This window comes from Myotis davidii, unplaced genomic scaffold (genome assembly GCF_000327345.1).
Source record: "Myotis davidii unplaced genomic scaffold, ASM32734v1 scaffold172, whole genome shotgun sequence".
Taxonomy (NCBI): Eukaryota; Metazoa; Chordata; class Mammalia; order Chiroptera; family Vespertilionidae; genus Myotis; species Myotis davidii.
The window spans coordinates 3,893,385-3,910,442 of NW_006284343.1; the positions used below are offsets into that span (position 1 = coordinate 3,893,385).

The 17,058-nt window shown below is 54.3% G+C and overlaps 2 protein-coding genes across 4 annotated transcripts in view; both read left to right on the forward strand.

Moving 5' to 3' along the window:
- The window catches only part of KCTD2 (potassium channel tetramerization domain containing 2), an 11,511-nt gene extending 3,303 nt beyond the window's left edge, over positions 1–8,208 (forward strand). The window contains exons 3-6 of the mRNA XM_006754639.2: positions 427–518; positions 2,649–2,744; positions 4,672–4,797; positions 5,520–8,208. Of these exons, the coding sequence (XP_006754702.1) occupies positions 427–518; positions 2,649–2,744; positions 4,672–4,797; positions 5,520–5,549 (344 nt within the window). The 3' untranslated portion in view covers positions 5,550–8,208. The remainder of the gene's footprint in view (positions 1–426; positions 519–2,648; positions 2,745–4,671; positions 4,798–5,519) is intronic.
- A 1,165-nt stretch (positions 8,209–9,373) lies between these two features.
- LOC102751280 (tripartite motif-containing protein 47-like) lies at positions 9,374–17,050 on the forward strand. 3 transcript variants are annotated; one of them, XM_015570766.1, is made up of 7 exons: positions 9,374–9,762; positions 11,757–11,800; positions 12,073–12,743; positions 13,777–13,872; positions 14,049–15,301; positions 15,519–15,581; positions 16,877–17,050. In XM_015570766.1, exons 2-5 carry the CDS (start codon positions 11,785–11,787, stop codon positions 14,523–14,525), a joined length of 1,260 nt encoding a protein of 419 aa, XP_015426252.1. In that variant the 5' UTR covers positions 9,374–9,762; positions 11,757–11,784; the 3' UTR covers positions 14,526–15,301; positions 15,519–15,581; positions 16,877–17,050. The 3 variants fall into 3 exon arrangements, with proteins under 3 accessions (XP_015426252.1, XP_015426248.1, XP_015426249.1); XM_015570762.1 differs by lacking the exon at positions 9,374–9,762 and having other exon boundaries at positions 11,694–11,800; XM_015570763.1 differs by lacking the exons at positions 9,374–9,762; positions 16,877–17,050 and having other exon boundaries at positions 11,694–11,800; positions 14,049–16,252.
- The last annotated feature ends 8 nt before the right edge of the window (positions 17,051–17,058 follow it).

The following is a 17,058-nucleotide window of genomic DNA, read 5'->3' on the forward strand; positions in this document are numbered from 1 at the left end:
TGGATAGAGCGTCAGCCTGCGGACTGAAAGGTCCCAGGTTCGATTCCGGTCAAGGGCATGTACCTGGGTTGCGGGCACATCCCCAGTGGGAGATGTGCAGGAGGCAGCTGATCGATGCTCTCTCTCATCGATGTTTCTAACTCTCTATCTCTCTCCCTTCCTCTCTGTAAAAAATCAACAAAATATATTTTTAAAAAGGGGGGGTGGGTGGACAGGCCAGACCCTTCTGCTGACTCCCTTCTGTTGGGCAAAGGTGACGGGTATGCCCTAAACAGCAACGAAGCATTTCCAGGCTGAGGGAGAGAGGCCAGGCTTGCATTTGAAAACAGCTTTTGGCAAACGTGCACTCCAGACACAAAGGCCAGCCTTTCCTGCTCTTCTCGGGGAGTTCGCACATCTCTAACTACAGTTTGGTCCTTGTTCTAGGTGTGCTGGAAGAGGCAGAGTTTTACAACATCGCTTCTCTTGTGCGGCTGGTTAAGGAAAGGATACGGGACAACGAGAACAGAACTTCCCAAGTAATGGATTTCGAATTTTTAAGGGGAAACTACCTCGAGTGGCTGTCTGTCCATGTGTCTGGGTGTAGTTAGGAAAGGATGACTTGCCCTCAGAGCCTGAGGTCTGTGTGGAAAACTGTCTGTCTGCCAGGCCGGCAGCATGTACTCCACCAGACTTGTTCAGAACAAAAAACAGAGAAGAAATAACAAAGAAGACAAAACAGCCTCATGTCCCTGTAGAAGAATGGGGAGGCTGCAGCTGCTCACCATATGGCAGTGGGAGGCCCCAAACCTGCTCTCGCGGAGGGAGCATCTGTCTCCCTCCACGTGAAGACCAGGCCGGGTCCCGCTTGCACCTGGTGGCTGCTCTTTGTTAGGACAGGCCTTCAGTGTGTGGCCACATCACAGCCGGCTCCACCAGCCACCTGAAACCAGTCTCATGGTGTAGACTTTAGAACAGCGGTTCTCAACCTGTGGGTCGCGACCCCTTTGGGGTTCGAACGACCTTTTCACAGGGGTCGCCTAAGACCATCGGAAAACATATATAATTACATATTGTTTTTGTCATTAATCACTATGCTTTCATTATATTCAATTTGTAACAATGAAAATACATCCTGCACGTCAGATATTTACATGACGATTTATAACAACAAAATTACAGTTATGAAGTGGCAACGAAAATGATTTTATGGTTGGGGGTCACCACAACATGAGGAACACTATTAAAGGGTCGCAGCATTAGGAAGGTTGAGAACCACTGCTTTAGAAGTTGCTTGTTTATTGTGCTCCTGAGGAAATAATACCAAGCTTCTCATTTTATTATGAAGTCTAGATTTTGGTATTAACTCAGTAGATAATAGTAACAAAAGTGAAACACAGTTTCCCACCCGGTTTGGGAAGGGAAGACATAGAGCTTATTCGGCCTATTTTATGTCACATCACCCATCCATGTGTCTTAAGAGGCCACAGTAGCTTCGATTAGGCCGTTGGGACTCTGTGACCACTCGAAGTCCCATGCCCTCATGAAGCTGGAAGTCTAGCAGGAAACACAGACACCCCCGTTCCTATATGAGGCTCTACTTTAAGTACAACTGCGGTTACAGGCAGGGTCAGACCTCCCTGACCGTCTGGCCTGCAGCGTGACGTGCCTCCTGCCCGAGCAGATGCCGGTGGTGGAGGCTTCTTGAGAGCTGATCTGCTGCAAGGTAGAATTTTCCTGTGGTTAAGAAGGAAGCAGTACATTTCTTTCCACAGTAAAAAATAGTTCCTTGCTCCTTGTGTGTTTGACTTGATAGATCCATTTTCTGGCTCTGAATGGAATAACCGACACCTGTGACAAAAAATGAACTCTCATCACGCTGTCTCCTGCAGTTTGCAGAGGTGGGAAGGAGGGCTTGTTCGCCGGGTTTCCATCCAGCTGCGGGCTGAAAGGCTGCTTTAATATCCAAGATGAATTTCCAGTTGGTTAGCGGATTACCAGTGAAATAGGATCGAGTGTCACCAAGCTTTTGCACCTCATATTATATTCACAGGGCACCTTTCCCTATTGTGGAGCTTTAAGAGCTGAGATATTGTGAGAATTCTAACCCCTCATCATACTTGGTGTCTGGTGACCGGCCATTAGCCTATGAAAGACACTTATCACTCAGGAGTTTCCAAGGGTTTATTTTTTATTCCTCGGTCTGTAGCAGAATGTCACGTCTTCCGCTGCGACACTTTCACTGTCCGGTAGCATGGCAGAGGGTAAAGGTCGCTGGAACATGTATGTGTATGTGATGGGTTCCTATTTCATATGTTACTCCCATAATAAGGTGTCACTGCCAATAAACCAAAATATAATAATCTACATTGTCCACGTGGATGTTAGACACGAGCAGCTTAGAAGAACATGTGGCTTTCTTGTCCAGAGTAAGTTTACTCTGTTTAGGAAAATAGAGGAAATCTGAGAACACAACTCATCCCTCTCCACTTGAGAATGATTTTCCCCACTGATTCATATCCCTGGACCCTTTGGTTTTTGGATACATTGTTATTGAAAAGCTACAGCGCTGCTTGTAAAGGGTTAGAGGTTGGCTGCCAAGAAAATATTCCAAGCAAACTCCTTTTCAGTGTTTGTTCTTTTAGCCTCACTGTTCGTGGTTGTCGCAGGGCCCAGTGAAGCACGTGTACCGAGTCCTGCAGTGCCAAGAAGAGGAGCTGACCCAGATGGTCTCCACTATGTCTGATGGCTGGAAATTCGAGCAGGTATGTTTCTGAAGCAGTACAGCCCCAGTGTCTCCCTGGGAGTCCACACTCCAAACACGGACCTCCATGGCCAGCTAACAACCTGGGAGTTCGGCAGGGCCCCATGTGATCCTGCTCCAAAGCATGGGAATAGAGAGCTACTCAGCGTGGATCATTTATAACCAAGGTTCCAACGTGATGGTGCTAGAGGGAGTCAGCCAGCGTGTTTGGGCTTGAAATGCCTCTCTCTCTCCCTTTTTTTTTGTAATAGTTCATTGCGTTTTAGAGAGAGTGGAAGGCAGAAGAGAGAAACATCAGTGTGAGAGTGCAACATCGATGGCTGCCTCACGCCTGCCCCCACTTGGCATGTGCCCCAACTGGGAATCGCACCAGCAACCCTTTGGTGCACAAGACAGTGTCCAGCCAACTGAGCCCCACTGGCCAGCACTCTCTTTTTTTTCTCCCCCAGAGGGATTTTTTTCAGAAATGCATGTGGATGCATTCTAGAATAATTACCTAAAGAAGACTAGGATTCACCAATAGCCCTTCCTTCGCTTGCCCCAGGGTCAGAACTTTATCATCCTGGGTAGAAGTGTAATCGGCAGAGAACGTGGTGAGCTGCAGTAATAAAAAAGGAATCAAGCACACGGTTACTATCCCTGGGCTCTGGATTCCGTCCTTGTAGCTTTTGCCATTAGATGGCAGAATTGTTCTGTTCATCTACTTTCTTCAAAACACGGGTGCTGAGCATGAACAGAATGAATATATTGTCATTTTATTTGGATCGTGCCAATTTCCATGTAGAGTTTAAGAGGCCAGTTGAACTGTCACCATAACTTACCTTCTCAGAAGTTCCTTTTTGTGTCTCTGTCTTCAGAACTGATACTGGGTTTTTCCTCCCACAGACCTCCCACTGCAGAATCCGCTCTGCCTGTGTATCCTTCTAGTCCTTGTCAGGTGTGGGTTGCAAAATGGTGCCATACTTCCACTCCAGAAGTGTTTCCCTGATTAAAGTCTTAAGCAGAGGATGTTATAAATACGTTTTTAAAGTATTCTTTTTTTAAAAAAAATATTTTTGTTGATTTCAGAGCAGGAGGGAAGGGGAGAGAGAAATAGAAACATCAATCATGAGAAAGAGTCATTGATTGGCTGCCTCCTGCACACCCCCTACTGGGGATTCAGCTTGAAACCTGGGCACATGCCCTTGACTGGAATCGAACCTGGGACCCTTCAGTCCATAGGCCGACGCGCTATCCACTGAGCCAAAGCAGCCAGGGCTAAAGTATTCATGTCCTGTAGGAAGACTTAGTGTGCTCTCAGTGACTCCGTTATATGGGTGAGGAAGTTAAGGCACAAAGGGGCTGAGGCGTCTGCCACCCGGCCATACAGCATGTCAGTCATGGTCCCCTGACTTGCGGCCCCAGGGGCTCGCCAAGAAGACCTCACCCGTGGGCTCAGCTTCTTCTGCAGGTGTATTTTCTACTTTGAATTAAAGCCCGGATTCAGGTCTCAAAAAAGATAGAAGCTGCCAGCGGCATGTGGCTTGTGGTAGTGCTTCGGTGATTGGCCTGCTTTCCCCGGCCTTCCGGGCGCCAGGCTCCCGTCTCGCCCTCTGTCCAGATGAGCCACTGTGTGTAGTGTTCTGGCTGAAGCAGTGTCCATTTTTATTCACAGAAACATTCTGTTTCATTGTGTTTGCTGGAAGGAATGTGGTCATGTGATCCAGCTGCTGCCTTTGGGTGTCAGCTGCTCGGGTGAGGGAGATGATGGCAGAACTCAGACTTTTTTCCTCTGGGGCAGCCTCGCTGACAACGCCCTGATGAGTGACCGAGACCCGGTGACTGGGGCCTTGAGGGTCCCAGAGCCGCAGCGGTCACTCGGCAGGCTTGGTTCTGTGGCACTGAGCGGTGTCAGGTCCCGTGTGTTCACCAGGTCCTTGTTTTATCAGCTCATCAACATCGGGTCTTCCTATAACTACGGGAATGAGGACCAGGCGGAATTCCTCTGTGTCGTCTCCAGAGAACTAAATAACTCCACCAACGGCATCGTCATCGAGCCCAGTGAAAAGGCAAAGGTAAGAGGCCTTTACCAGAACCCGCGTGGGACTCGTTCGCCCCCCAGGGGCCCTGTCTCATTTCTCCCGGCCCTTCTCAAGGCAGCTTCGCGGTTCCCCTTCATTTGGGTCTTCTGATTGTTGTAATTTAAATCAAGATTTATGAGCAGTGAGAGGGGTTTTCGTTAGAAAACAGGACGGAAAAGGGCAGGCTGTTCCCAGGCTCTGACGAATCAGTGAAAAAGAAGGGTTTACCCCCAATCCCCCCAAGGTCGGCATTCTGAACCTCAGCGTTGGGAAGTACTGACTATTGCTTTTATTATTTGAAACTGTTCTTTTTCCTGCCTCAAGAAAAAAGGTATTAGGTTACCTTGGTGGCTACTTAAGTTACTGGAAAAGTGTTGTACACAGTTACCTTTTCCCCCAGTGGGGCCTCCTGAAACACAGACACACTCTTGTAAGTCGCCCCCATATGCCTGACCCGTTCTCTGGAGCAGGGAGAAGTGGTCCCACAGCACCGCTGGCCCCGCCACCGTCAGCTAGTCTCCAACCGGAGTGCTTTAGGGAGGGGTGGGCTCCCGTCCTGCTCGCTTCCTGGGTAACGGATTGCGGTGCGGCTCGCCGGGGCCAGTGGGAAGCGGTGGGTCTCCTTGCTTTCTTCAGGCGTCTGCTTAGCAGCTGAGCCTAAAGCAGTCTGCATCCAGAGTCTAAGCCTCAGCCCTCTCCCCACCTTCCACTTCCAGATTCTTCAGGAGCGAGGATCTCGGATGTAAACGCCAGAATCCTAGACATGGAGAGAGCGCCCCGGCAGAGCACCTCTTGAAGTTCAGTCTCACTCCTGTACAGTAACAGCTGCAAAGCAAAGCTGAGCCTGGCCCCCGTGGAGTGTGTTCTGGTCAAACCAAAGGACCCCCACCCCAGCCACAGGAACTGAACGCAGATGGAGCTTCGGCTGCAGCGCACCTTCTCAGAACCCTGCTCTGTGTTCCTCGCCAGTGTTACAGCAGCCTTACGGCCGCATCTGGGCTGGGTTTCCAGTTGGGACCTGGGCCGGGGAGGGGAGAGGAAGGCCTGCTCTTGGCCGGGCCTGTGCTTCCGGGAAGCCAGAGCAGTGAGCAGACTGTCCCTGAGCTGTGCCGGGCTTTCACCTGCGTGTGCCGAGGTGGGCGCTGGCACCGGCCGCTCTGTAACACTATCCTCCCTTCCTTCGATGCACCGCATACTAATGTAGCAGACGCAGAGGAGTCTAGCTCCCATTTGTCGAACTGAATTGAGGGTTTTGATGAAGGAGAGAGTACCCCACATTCCTATGAACTAAGCCTCTTTGAGGAAAGGGAGGATGAGGCGTCCTTGCTTGTGGTTGGAGGCTGGGGAGTGCTGCTCGGGGTTTGGGCCGTTCAGCTGCTGCCACAGTCAGCTTTGCCCCATTTGTCTCCAGGGCCGTCCAGGCGGCTTGCTTTCTTGCCAAGGGAGAGGGTGGAGCAGGCAGCATTCTGCACTGAATGGGACAGGCAGATGGGAGCTGGAGGTAGTTGGTGTCACTGCTTCTGCAGCCTTCTCTTACCCTTGGTCCCTCTTCCTTCCTGGACTTTTTAAACTGGGCTAAAGGGACTTTGGACCCCCCTGGTGGCTTGAGCGGGGATGGCTGTTTCTTTAAGAGTTGCCAAATGTGTCCTGTTACGGTGTCCAAAGTGTTATTTCTGTGATTGTCTCCTGGAAATGCCTTGACTGAACATGTAATATTTGTTTGTGTCTCTCTTGGTCTCTCACTTTGGCAGCCCTGTCCGTGACCCACACCTTCCCGCTAGTGTGTATGCGTTTGCTGGGCCGTCTGAGGGCTCTCCCTGTCCCTGACCCGCCCGCACCGTCACTGCTTTCTATGGAGGGCCATGCCCTTGACCAAACGCTTGTTTGCCCTGGGGGAGCAGAGCTGTGGCCGCAGAGCTGGTACCGGACCTTCTCTCAGCTTTGAGTCTGAGAGCAGCTGTGAATGCATGGGGGCCGGGAAGCCTCGTCTTTCCCGATGGCTCCCAGAGTGTGGCAGGTGGGCCAGAGAAGGGGAAGGCGCCTCGCGAACACGCCATCTGTAAGCCACCTCCAGCCCGTCGCTTCCGGTTCTTCAGAGCTGAGGGTCCCTCCGCTCCGCAGCTCACCTGCTTGCTAGGGGGCCTGGGGTCGTAATTTTTGGATGTGAGTATAGACTGTGCCAAGTGTCTTTTGAGCTTGTGACCTGCGCATGCCCAGAATTCTCACTTTGACCTTATTTCTCTGTGTAAAGTAGGATAGACATGTGTCTGCCAACAGACAAGGCTGCACGCCAGCCTGAGGTGCACATTGGCACCTCAGAAGCCTGGCAGGTGCCCAGGATTTTTACAGCTGTGACATGTCGAGGAACTTCTGCCTACAGTAAAAGCCGTCACCTTTCAGAAAGGTTGTAGGCATCCATCCTGTCATCTGTCGGGAGGGGGGAAAAAAAGGTTTAAATGTGTCAGGGAAAAGCGGCTCTGACAGGACAGAGGACTGGAGGAGGTGCTGTTTGGACAACTGGCATAAGGAACCTCAAATGGACGCGCCCAAGGAGACGTGCTTTCCTGGGCACTGGGCACGCTGATGACCAGCCTGGTCCCAGGCCACGAGGATGAGGAGGCGGGAGGCAGGCACGGCGAGCCCTCGGGATGCATTTCTCCTCGCACAAACCCACAGCGGGGCTGTAAGAGGACTGCCGAGCCCCTGCTCTGCTCTGAGACGCAGGCCTAAGTGGTATCTCTTATCTCCTGGAGGGCTGGCTTTCACCCAGCGTTCCTCCTGGCGGCCCAGGGACCCTCTAATGGTTCCAGTGCTCCAGAAATCTCAGATGATTTGTATCGTAAGGTTTCTGAAAAGTATTGAACCCAAACCCTTTATGAGCCAAGGAGTATTTTTCTTAAAAGCCTCCCCCCGGTAGAGTCTGGCTAATTCAGAGAGAGAGCTGGCCTTTGGCTTGGGGGTGTCACATGACCAGTGACGCATCCTCTCCAGCTTCCCAGTGCTGCCGAGCGGGGAGCGTCTGCCTGCTTCATTCTCCGCCCAGGTCTGTGGCCGCAGGCCATGCAGGTCAGGCCCAGGGGGCAGCCGGCGTCCGAATGACAGTCGTGGGCTTGTCGTGGCCTCAGAACCTGCTGTGTACCTTGGCAGTGAAGTGGGCCAGTCCCTCCAGAATGACTTCGTTCCTGCAGTCGCGGCTGATCTCAGGGGCGTCGGGAGGAAGGGACAGCTGCTGAGGGGGTAGGGCTGAGAGGACACCCGCACCCTGCAGCGTGGCCTTCCATCCAGACGTTAGGGACCATGCCCGTCACCTGTGGGTGCCCTTTATGACTGAGTGTTTGAAGAGTCCGAAATGGTGTGACCTCGTTTTTTCTTTTGGTCAATAAACACATGAAATGAACTGCTGAATCTCGAGACCTTGGGTGTGTTTTCCGGTATTGCCAGCTCCTTGTGTCCACTCACCATTCGTGCTTCCCCAAGGCCTCCCTGGAGGTGAACGGCACCGTTCCCAGCAGGGCCGCCCGCAAAGGCCTGGTTTCTCCTGCTGCCAAACTGCCCGCGGGGGTGTTGGGCCTCCTCCCTCCCACTTTCGTTTTCCTGAATCTGAAAGGACTCAGTGCGGAGAACCAGAAGGTGGGACAGATGGGCTATCCACGGGGCTGGAAAGAGATGGGGGGAGGAGTAAGAGGTGTTTTTGTGGGTTTTCTTTTCATTTGTTTTTATTTCAGAGAGAAGAAGGGAGAGGGAGAGAGAGAAACATCAATGAGAGGGAAACATTGACCAGCTGCCTCCTGCACACCCCCTACTGGGGGTGGAGCCTGCAACCCAGGCATGTGCCCTGAGATCGAACTGTGACCTCTTGGTTCATGGGGATGACGCTCAAGCAAATGACCACACCGGCCGGGTGAGATGCTTAAGGGAAAAACAGCCCTCCTGGAAGACAATAAGTGACTAGGTTGCCCATTTTCTCTGCAAAGTAGAGGGTGAGAAATGTGAGATGAACACCCAGTCACCAAGTGAAGGACCCCTCACTTGAGGCATCAGGCAGGGTGTGGGATCCTCAAAAAGCCTTTGTCTCCCTTCCCACCCCCACCCCACCCCCACCCCCGTGCACCCAATAGGGAGACAACTGTACACAAAGGTCAAGAACAAGGCACAAGGTTGTATCAGCCAGGGTCTCATGAGATGGAGACCCCAGTGGTTAACAGGTTGTGGGGAAAGGTTGTAGGGATTACAAGACGCTCCCAGGGCCCAGGAGCAAAGGGGAGACGTTAGGATTATGAAGAGGAGGCTCAGGAAAGCTGGGTCTAACTAGGAAAACAGAGCACACTGCTGGGAGCAGCTACGCCTGCCCTGCCGGAGAAGCTGCAGTGCTGTGGTTGCTCGGCTGGTTGGAGCATCATCCCAGGCACCAAAAGTTTGAGGGTTAGGGCACATACCTAGGTTGTGGGTTCGATCCCTGGTTGGGGCAAGTACGGGAGGCAAACCGATCGATGTTTCTCACATCCATGGTTCTGTCTCCCTTCCTCTCTCTAAAATCAATAAACATATTCTCCAGTGAGGATAAAAAAATATATAAATAATAAAGATCCTTTCCTCTCCCCGGCAGGAGGCAGCACAGTGCCAACAGTCATTGTTCCAGGGCCTGAAAGAGTCACACTTATTCCTGAGCAATGTTAATTACTCCTCCAATGGCTGAAGGGGTGAGAGAACACCCTGTTTGTGATGGGCAGTTCAGGCCCTGTGGTCACTTGATGTCCATGGTTAGGTTGCAGGAGCTGCATCTCAAAAGGAGAAGAGTTCATCTGCAAGAGAAGGTGAACCCTGGCGTTCGGCCTGCTGATGCTCCAGGGAGGGCTTGCCGGCGGCTGCAGGCAGCGCTAGCGCCTGGAACAGATCACTGAGTGTGGCCGGACCTGCTCAGTCACAAAGCCCAGGTGGCAGCCTCCAGCTAAACTTTCAGTAAGAATCACACCACACATTTTCATCAGGAAAGCTTTCCACTGGAGGGAACTGTTACTCCATTAAGCCAGTTTAATTCCTTGATCGGTTTTCTATGCAGTGCGATTAAGTTGTTTCCAAGTTTCTATTTTCTTGTTATTGATTTCAGAGAGGAAGGGAGAGGAAGACAGAGATAGAAACATCAATGATGAGAGGGAATCATTGATAGGCTGCCTCCTGCAGGTTGGACCAAGCCCACAACCCAGGCATGCGCCCCCGACCGAATCGAACTCGGGACCCTTTGGTCCGCAGGCTGACACTCTATCCACTGAGCCAAACAAGCTAGGGCCCAAGTTTTCTATTTTCATTTTACTTAAAAATATTTTAATTAAGGCCCAGCCAGTTTAGCTCAGTTATTGAGCATCAACCTATGAACCTATTCCTGGTCAGGGCTCATGCCCAGGTAGCCAGCTCTATCTCCAGTGCTGGGTGTGCAGGAGGCAGACAATCAGATTCTCATCATTGATGTTTCTATCTCTCTCTCTCTCTCTTCCTCTCTGAAATCAAAAATACATTAAAAAAAATGAAAGCAGTAAAACATTTTAAAAAATTCCAATGACAATTTTAAAAAAATTTTTTCATTAAGATTGTTTCCCATGTTGATTTTATGGTGGAACTTGAATGATAGCTTTTGCCCTTGTGAGCCTTCTTTTGAGGCCATTATTTCCTCCAAGTCAAATCTGGCAGCTCAAAATCTAAGTTTCATAACTTTTTGAAGAAAGTGGCATATTGCAAACGTCTCAGGACATTTGTCCCGTTGGATAGGGAAGAATAAGAAACAGAAAGACTAACAAGAATCCCTTAGTGCTGAAACCGGTTTGGCTCAGTGGATAGAGCGTCGGCCCGCGGACGGAAGGGTCCCGGGTTCGATTCCGGTCAAGGGCATGTGCCTGGGTTGCAGGCACATCTCCCGTGGGAGATGTGCAGGAGGCAGCTGATTGATGTTTCTCATCGATGTTTCTAACTATCTCTCTCTTTTCCTCTCTGTAAAAAATCAATAAAATATATTTTAAAAAAAAAAGAAGCCCTTAGAGTGATGAGGGTCTCTTCAGTTTTGCTCGTCCCTTTTTTCCTCCTGAGGGTCAGGACCAGAGTGGGAAGCAACAATCTTTAGGATCACCCATCAGCTCATGTTCGGATCAATCCACTTTAGACCAAGAGGGGGCCTTGAAATGCTATCTCCTACCGCCACCCTGTTGATTCATAAGAGAAAAACCATGGTCCAGAGAGATTTAACGAACTGCCCAAGATCCTTCTGCCACTGAGTTGCCGTTTTCCCTCTCAGGCTCGTAAGGAGTCCCTTAAGTCCACTGCAAGTGGCCCCAGGTGCATAGCGGCTCTGCCTCCTGGGACGCAGGCTCCGGAAGGAGGAATAGCCTGTCACAGGCGGCCTGCATCAGCGCCGCAGCAGGCCCAGCGGTACACCTTTCCCTGCTGACGTCACAAGCAGGGTGCTGGGGCTGGTCCCACTTGAATTGTGACGTCAGGAAGCAAAACTGCAGGCAGTTTTTCAGGGGGCGGGGCAGGGGGGCAACTTGATAGGGAGACTGCAAAACACAGCCGAAGGGAAAGGTGAGATGGTGCTTATCAGACCCAGAGAGCTTAAAGGGTGGGAACCCACTAGACCAGTGGTTCTCAACCTTCCTCATGCCGCGACCCTTTAATACAGTTCCTCATGTTGTGGTGACCCCCAACCATAAAATTATTTTCGTTGCTACTTCATAACTGTAATGTTGCTACTGTTATGAATCGTCATGTAAATATCTGATATGAAGGATGTATTTTCATTGTTACAAATTGAACATCATGAAAGCATAGTGATTCATTACAAAAACAATATGTAATTATATATGTGTTTTCCGATGGTCTTAGGCGAGACTAATGGGGACCCTCCCAGCAGCTGGTGAAATGGGACCAGGGCACTCATGCCCACGGGTTCTCTTCCCTCCCGACAGGGCCGCCACGCCTCTGGCCTTCCCTGACATGCAGAGAGTTTCACGTAAGTACCTGTGCTTCCCACCTGCCTGCTGATGGGCCAAAGAAGTGGTTCCTTTCCCCTGTCACGTGCCTGCTGTCTGCCATCCGCCCTCTGTCCAGGACTTGTTCCAGGAATTGGGGCTGGGACAAGGAGAACACAAGCCCCAACTTCTGTCCCCGCTTCGGCTGACTGATGGCACAGTCCCCGTCCCCCAGGGGCAGGAGTGTCGTACCCCTGTAAGGCCCCCTCGGCTCCTGCCTGGGCTTCCGCACGGCTTTGCTCCGTCTCCCTAGAGCCCGTCCAGGACCATGTCCCAGGGGCGCAGCCCCCGGCCCAGCCCTCCAGACCCCCGCCCGGCCAGCGCCCGCAGAGGACCAGCCGCAGCCTCTGCAAGTTTGAGGACCAAGTCCTCTGTCCCATCTGCCTGGAGGTGTTCCGCAGCCCGGTCACCACCGCCTGCGGCCACAACTTCTGCATGACCTGCCTCCAGGGGTTCTGGGACCACCAGGCGGCCGAGGGCGAGACGCTCTACTGCCCCCAGTGCCGGGAGAGCTTCGCCTCCAGGCCGCGCCTCTGCAAGAACGTCACCCTGGAGGAGATGGTGAACTGCTTCACCCAGGCCAAGAGCCCGGCCGCGGCGTCCTCCTGGAAGCTGGCCGGGCCCCGCGACGTGCCCTGTGACTTCTGCGGCCCCCAGAAGCGCCGGGCCGTCAAGTCCTGCCTGCAGTGCATGGCCTCCCTGTGCGAGAACCACCTGCGCAGCCACGCGGAGGACCAGGTGTTCCGGGACCACCAGCTCCTGGAGCCCCTGTGGGACTTCAAGAGCTGCCTGTGCCGCAAGCACCGCAAGCTGCGGGGGCTGTACTGCCGCACAGAAGGCTGCTGTGTGTGCGGGACCTGCCTGCTGGAGGAGCACCTAAACCATGACACCGTCCCCCTGCAGGAGGAGCGCGCCCGCCGGGAGGTGAGGCTGGGGTGGCGGCTGGAGCAGGGCGGGAGCCAGGGGCCTGGGGTTCTGAGTCTTCCGCTGAAGATGAAAGTCTTTCTCAAGTTCCTCCCCTCACCCCTGCACCCCGGGCACCTCCACACACCTTTCCTCGGAGGACAGTTCTGCAGCCCTTAGAGTGATGGCCAAGAGGGTCAGGCCATGACAGGAAACAGTGCCGGCCGGTCAGGTGATTACGGATCCAACATGGTCTGGATGAATCCTATGATCAGTGGGTTTTGGGGTGTGTTTCTTTGTGCTCAGAACAAAAGGAAAGGCTGAAAGAACAGATATAAAACTACAAACATGAGGTCCTTCTACGTGAGGACATTCTATCACGTACATCCTAGAACAGCGCTATTCCAACAGCCACCGTTCATGGTCCGTGGCAAGGAGCTCGGCCGGACGCGAGCCAATGCCTCACTGTTGTGTGATGAGCTGACACCCTCTCCCTGGCAAGCCCTTCTCGGCGAGAGAGCAGGGCGTTGATTTACCGTCTGGCACGAGCTCCTCATTTGCTGCGGGTCAGCAGCAGTTCCTGGACAGGCACTTGGACGAGTGCGGTTCTGTCTGTAATACATCATAAGACGGACACGCCCGTCCGGGCAGGGGAGACTAAAGGCGTATGTAGAAGGACTGGCCTGGCAGTGCTGCCCCGGGAGCCCAGGGCTCCCTACCTGATGTGCCCTTTTTCGACCCACTGCCTCCCAGGCCTCTCAAGCCACTGACCCCTTCTTGTGACCTGAAACCCGAAGGTCATTCCTGTCAGGGGCAGAGAACCTGACTCCTAAACACGGGGAGAGACCTACAGCAGGGGGGTGGGCCCTCGGCCGGCACCCCTTCAGCTCTGCTCTTTCTCATCCTCATCCTCATCCTCATCTCCTTGAAACCTCTTTGGAATGTGAGAGGAATGAATATCTCTTCTGGGCTCGAACATGGGGCAGCTTGCAGAAGGCTTCTCCTGGGCGCCCCTCCATCAGGGGCCCTCTCCTCCACCCACCCTGTCACCCAGGTGGAGCTGCGGCAGGTCCAGGCCAACGTGGAGAACCAGATGCTGATGATCACCTCCGACAGCCAGAAGCACCGCGAACAGGTGGCCTTCCTGCTGGTAAGGAGCCCACCCGCCCCAGGCCCAGGCCGAGGGGACTCAGGGCTTGGAGGGGCTGGGGTGGGGCCAGGCGGACAGAGACGGGGTGCCTAGGTGGGCTGGGGACCATGACAAGGCAGGGATCAGGGTGGAGCTCAGAGATGCCTCGCTAGGCACCCTCCCACCTCCACCCCCAGAAAATGATCCAGACAATGCGAGATGAGGTGCACTCCTGCTTCTCGGGGATCATCCAGGAAGTCAAACAGCTGCAGACGAAGGTCTTGGATTTTGTGGAGAAAGAGGAGGCCGCCGCCCTGGAGAAGCTGGGCAGCTCCATCCAGCAGAGCCACACCTGGCTCCTGAAGCTGGAGGCGGACAGCATCTGGCTGCGCACCCTGCTCACCAACCCGAGTGACCAGCAGTTTCTGCAGGCAAGACCCACCCACCTCCGCGCCTGGCCCTGCCACAACCTCCACTCCTCCACCCACAGACACGCCTCAGCGTTTGGGGCGCCTCACTGGTCCACTCCCCTGCCTCCCAGGTCATCTGTCCTGAGCTTACACCCACCCCCTGGCTTCCTCCACCTCAGCACCCAGCCTGGCCCTAACGCTCCTGCCTTCTTGTCCCTGGAACGGATGGGATGTACCCTAGGGTTCTGGGCATCTGACTGCTAAGTTTCTCCACATGCCCCCAGGCAGGGCTGGAAGTGAGACAGAACAACCTATGAGCCCGGATTAAAATCCCATTTCTTTCCCCAGCCCTGGCCTGGCACCACAGCCTGGTTGGGTGCTGCTGCAGGGGGGTACCAGGCAGGGTAGCTGGTGGGGTCAGGTGAAGGCTGGGGGAGAGCCTTCTCTCTGGGCGGGGCCGGGGGCTGCCCCAGACCTGTGCTTGGAACTCCTAGCACAGCTCCCCTTCCTTCAGTGGCCATCGCACCCCCGAGCAGACTTCGAGGGCTGTTCCTCCCCTGTCGTCGTCCCCCCCCACCCGCCACCAGGAAGCGTTGGCAAGGTTTTTCCTAAGCAATTAGAGGCTGGAAGAAGTCCTGCCAACACTGTTTTCTAAAAATCACTGTGTAATGCACTAGGCCAGGCCTTTGGCAAAGCCCTAAGCTACGATGTCCAAACGCTAGGAGCTGGGGAGGGAGAGGCCCAGGTTTGAGAGCAGCAGTTTCTCCACCTGCCCCACGCTCTGGGCACCACCAAGCCCCTGCATAGGCGGGAACACCTGGCACCTGCTGGGGCCCTGGTGAAAGGTGGCACCACTCTCGCCCCTCCCCACACGCAGGAGTTCCCCAGGCTAAAGAGCTTCCAAGACTGCATGGAACCCCTAATGGGCACCAGCTGGGAGGAGGAGCAGAGCTTCCTGCAGCTACCCCAGACCCTGGCGGAGCTCCGGAGCCGGCTGGTGGGCACGGGGCTCAGCTTCATCAACCAGCTCCTCCTGCAGGGTCAGTACCTGCGGCCTGGGCCACTGGACGCTCCCTGTCATTCTGGGGCAGGGACAGCCCTGCAGGGCAGTGGCTGGGGTGGTTTCCGGGCATCGTAGAGGGCTCTGCCGGCCAGTGTGCCCCTTCCCCAGGTGACGCCTCCTCCTGGAAGCCCACGCCTCTCTGCGGAAGGATGCTGGGCTGGGCGTGTCCTCAGCAGAGCCCTCCATCTCCACAGGCATTAAAATGAACTCCTACGAGGTGCTGCCCCCCACCGTGGACAGGAATGCACTTCTCAAGTGTGAGTCCTTAGTCCTGGGGTCCCACCGCAGGGGGGGAGGAAGGGAACAGGGCCCCCAGGTGCCTCAACTTCCCCAGCTCCACCTCCACTCGGGCCAGGGCTCCAGAGAGATGCCAGCTCTCTCTTGCCTGGGACTGGAGGCCTCAGAGGGACTGGCCTGTGACTCCGAGGCCCTGATAGGAAAGAAAAGACTCTACCCTGTCCTACCCCACGGGTGGGCAAGGCCTCACCTACTGCCCAGAGGCCCTTCAGCCTTCCCTGGCCCGTGTCGCACCACCCTGTCCTCCGCTGGGTGCCTGACCACCTCCCTGAGCTTTAGCCAAGCCAGTCGGCAGACCCCGTCCATTTCCGCCTCCGTCTCCCTTCCCGCTTGACGTTCCCACAGCCCTCCCTCGCCCAGGCTGGGCTGGGGGGCCCAGGCCCAAGGACTTCCCTGCAACCTCCAGGGTTAGGGATGCACTGCCCTTGGTGACCCCTCCCTCTGAGTGACCTCCTCCGGGAGCCCTTGACTCCCCCTCAGTTCCCCTCTATCTTGCATCCTGAATGAATAAAAGGGAGGTTGTGTGAGGGTCTGTGAGGGCACAGAGGGCGCCTCAGCGCTCAACGCTTCTAGAAAGGTGGGCCTTGGGCCCTGGCCAGTGTGGGCTCAGTTGGGTGGGCATCATCCAGTGCACCAGGAGGCTGACAGTCAAGGGCACATGGCCAGGTTGCAGGTTTGATCCCCGGCTGGTGGGGAGCATGCAAGAGACCAATGAATGCACTCTCACATTGATGTTTCTCTCTCTCCCTCTCCCTTCTTCTTTCTCTAAATATCAATAAACTATTCTTTTAAAAATAATACATATATATATATATATAGAGAGAGAGAGAGAGAGAGAGAAACGGTGGGCCTTGGGACAACACCCATCTCATCCTCTAAACCAGTGGTTCTCACCCTGGGCTGCACATGAGAACCACCTGGGAATCTTTTTAAAATCCTGATTTCTGGGCCTCATCCTCCGGAAATTCTGTTTCTTTGTTACTAATGTTGCGGCCCCACCCCATCACAAAGAAACAGAATTTCCGGAGGACGAGGCCCAGAAATCAGGATTTTAAAAAGATCCCCAGGTGGTTCTAATGCGCAGCCCAGGCTGAGAACCACTGCTCTAAACTGTTTGGGCACATCCCCACCACCACCCGTTGGGGACTTAAACGGGGGTGCGGGGGGCACTCCTAGGAGCTGGGGGAAGCTCTGGCGTCCTGGCCGGTGCCCTGGGACCCTGAGCGGCTCCTGTCCGCCCCCTCCCCGCCCCCAGGCTACTGCAACCTGAAATTCGACCCCGCCTGGGCCAGCGAGGAGCTCTTCCTGTTCAAGGAGACGCACTCGGTGCTGAACCTGGGCGTCCTCCTGGAGCCGTTCCCCGCCGGCGGCCCGCTGCCCGGCTTCAAGCAGTGGCCGCAGGTGCTGTGCTCGCGCGGCCTGGCCGAGGGCCGCCCC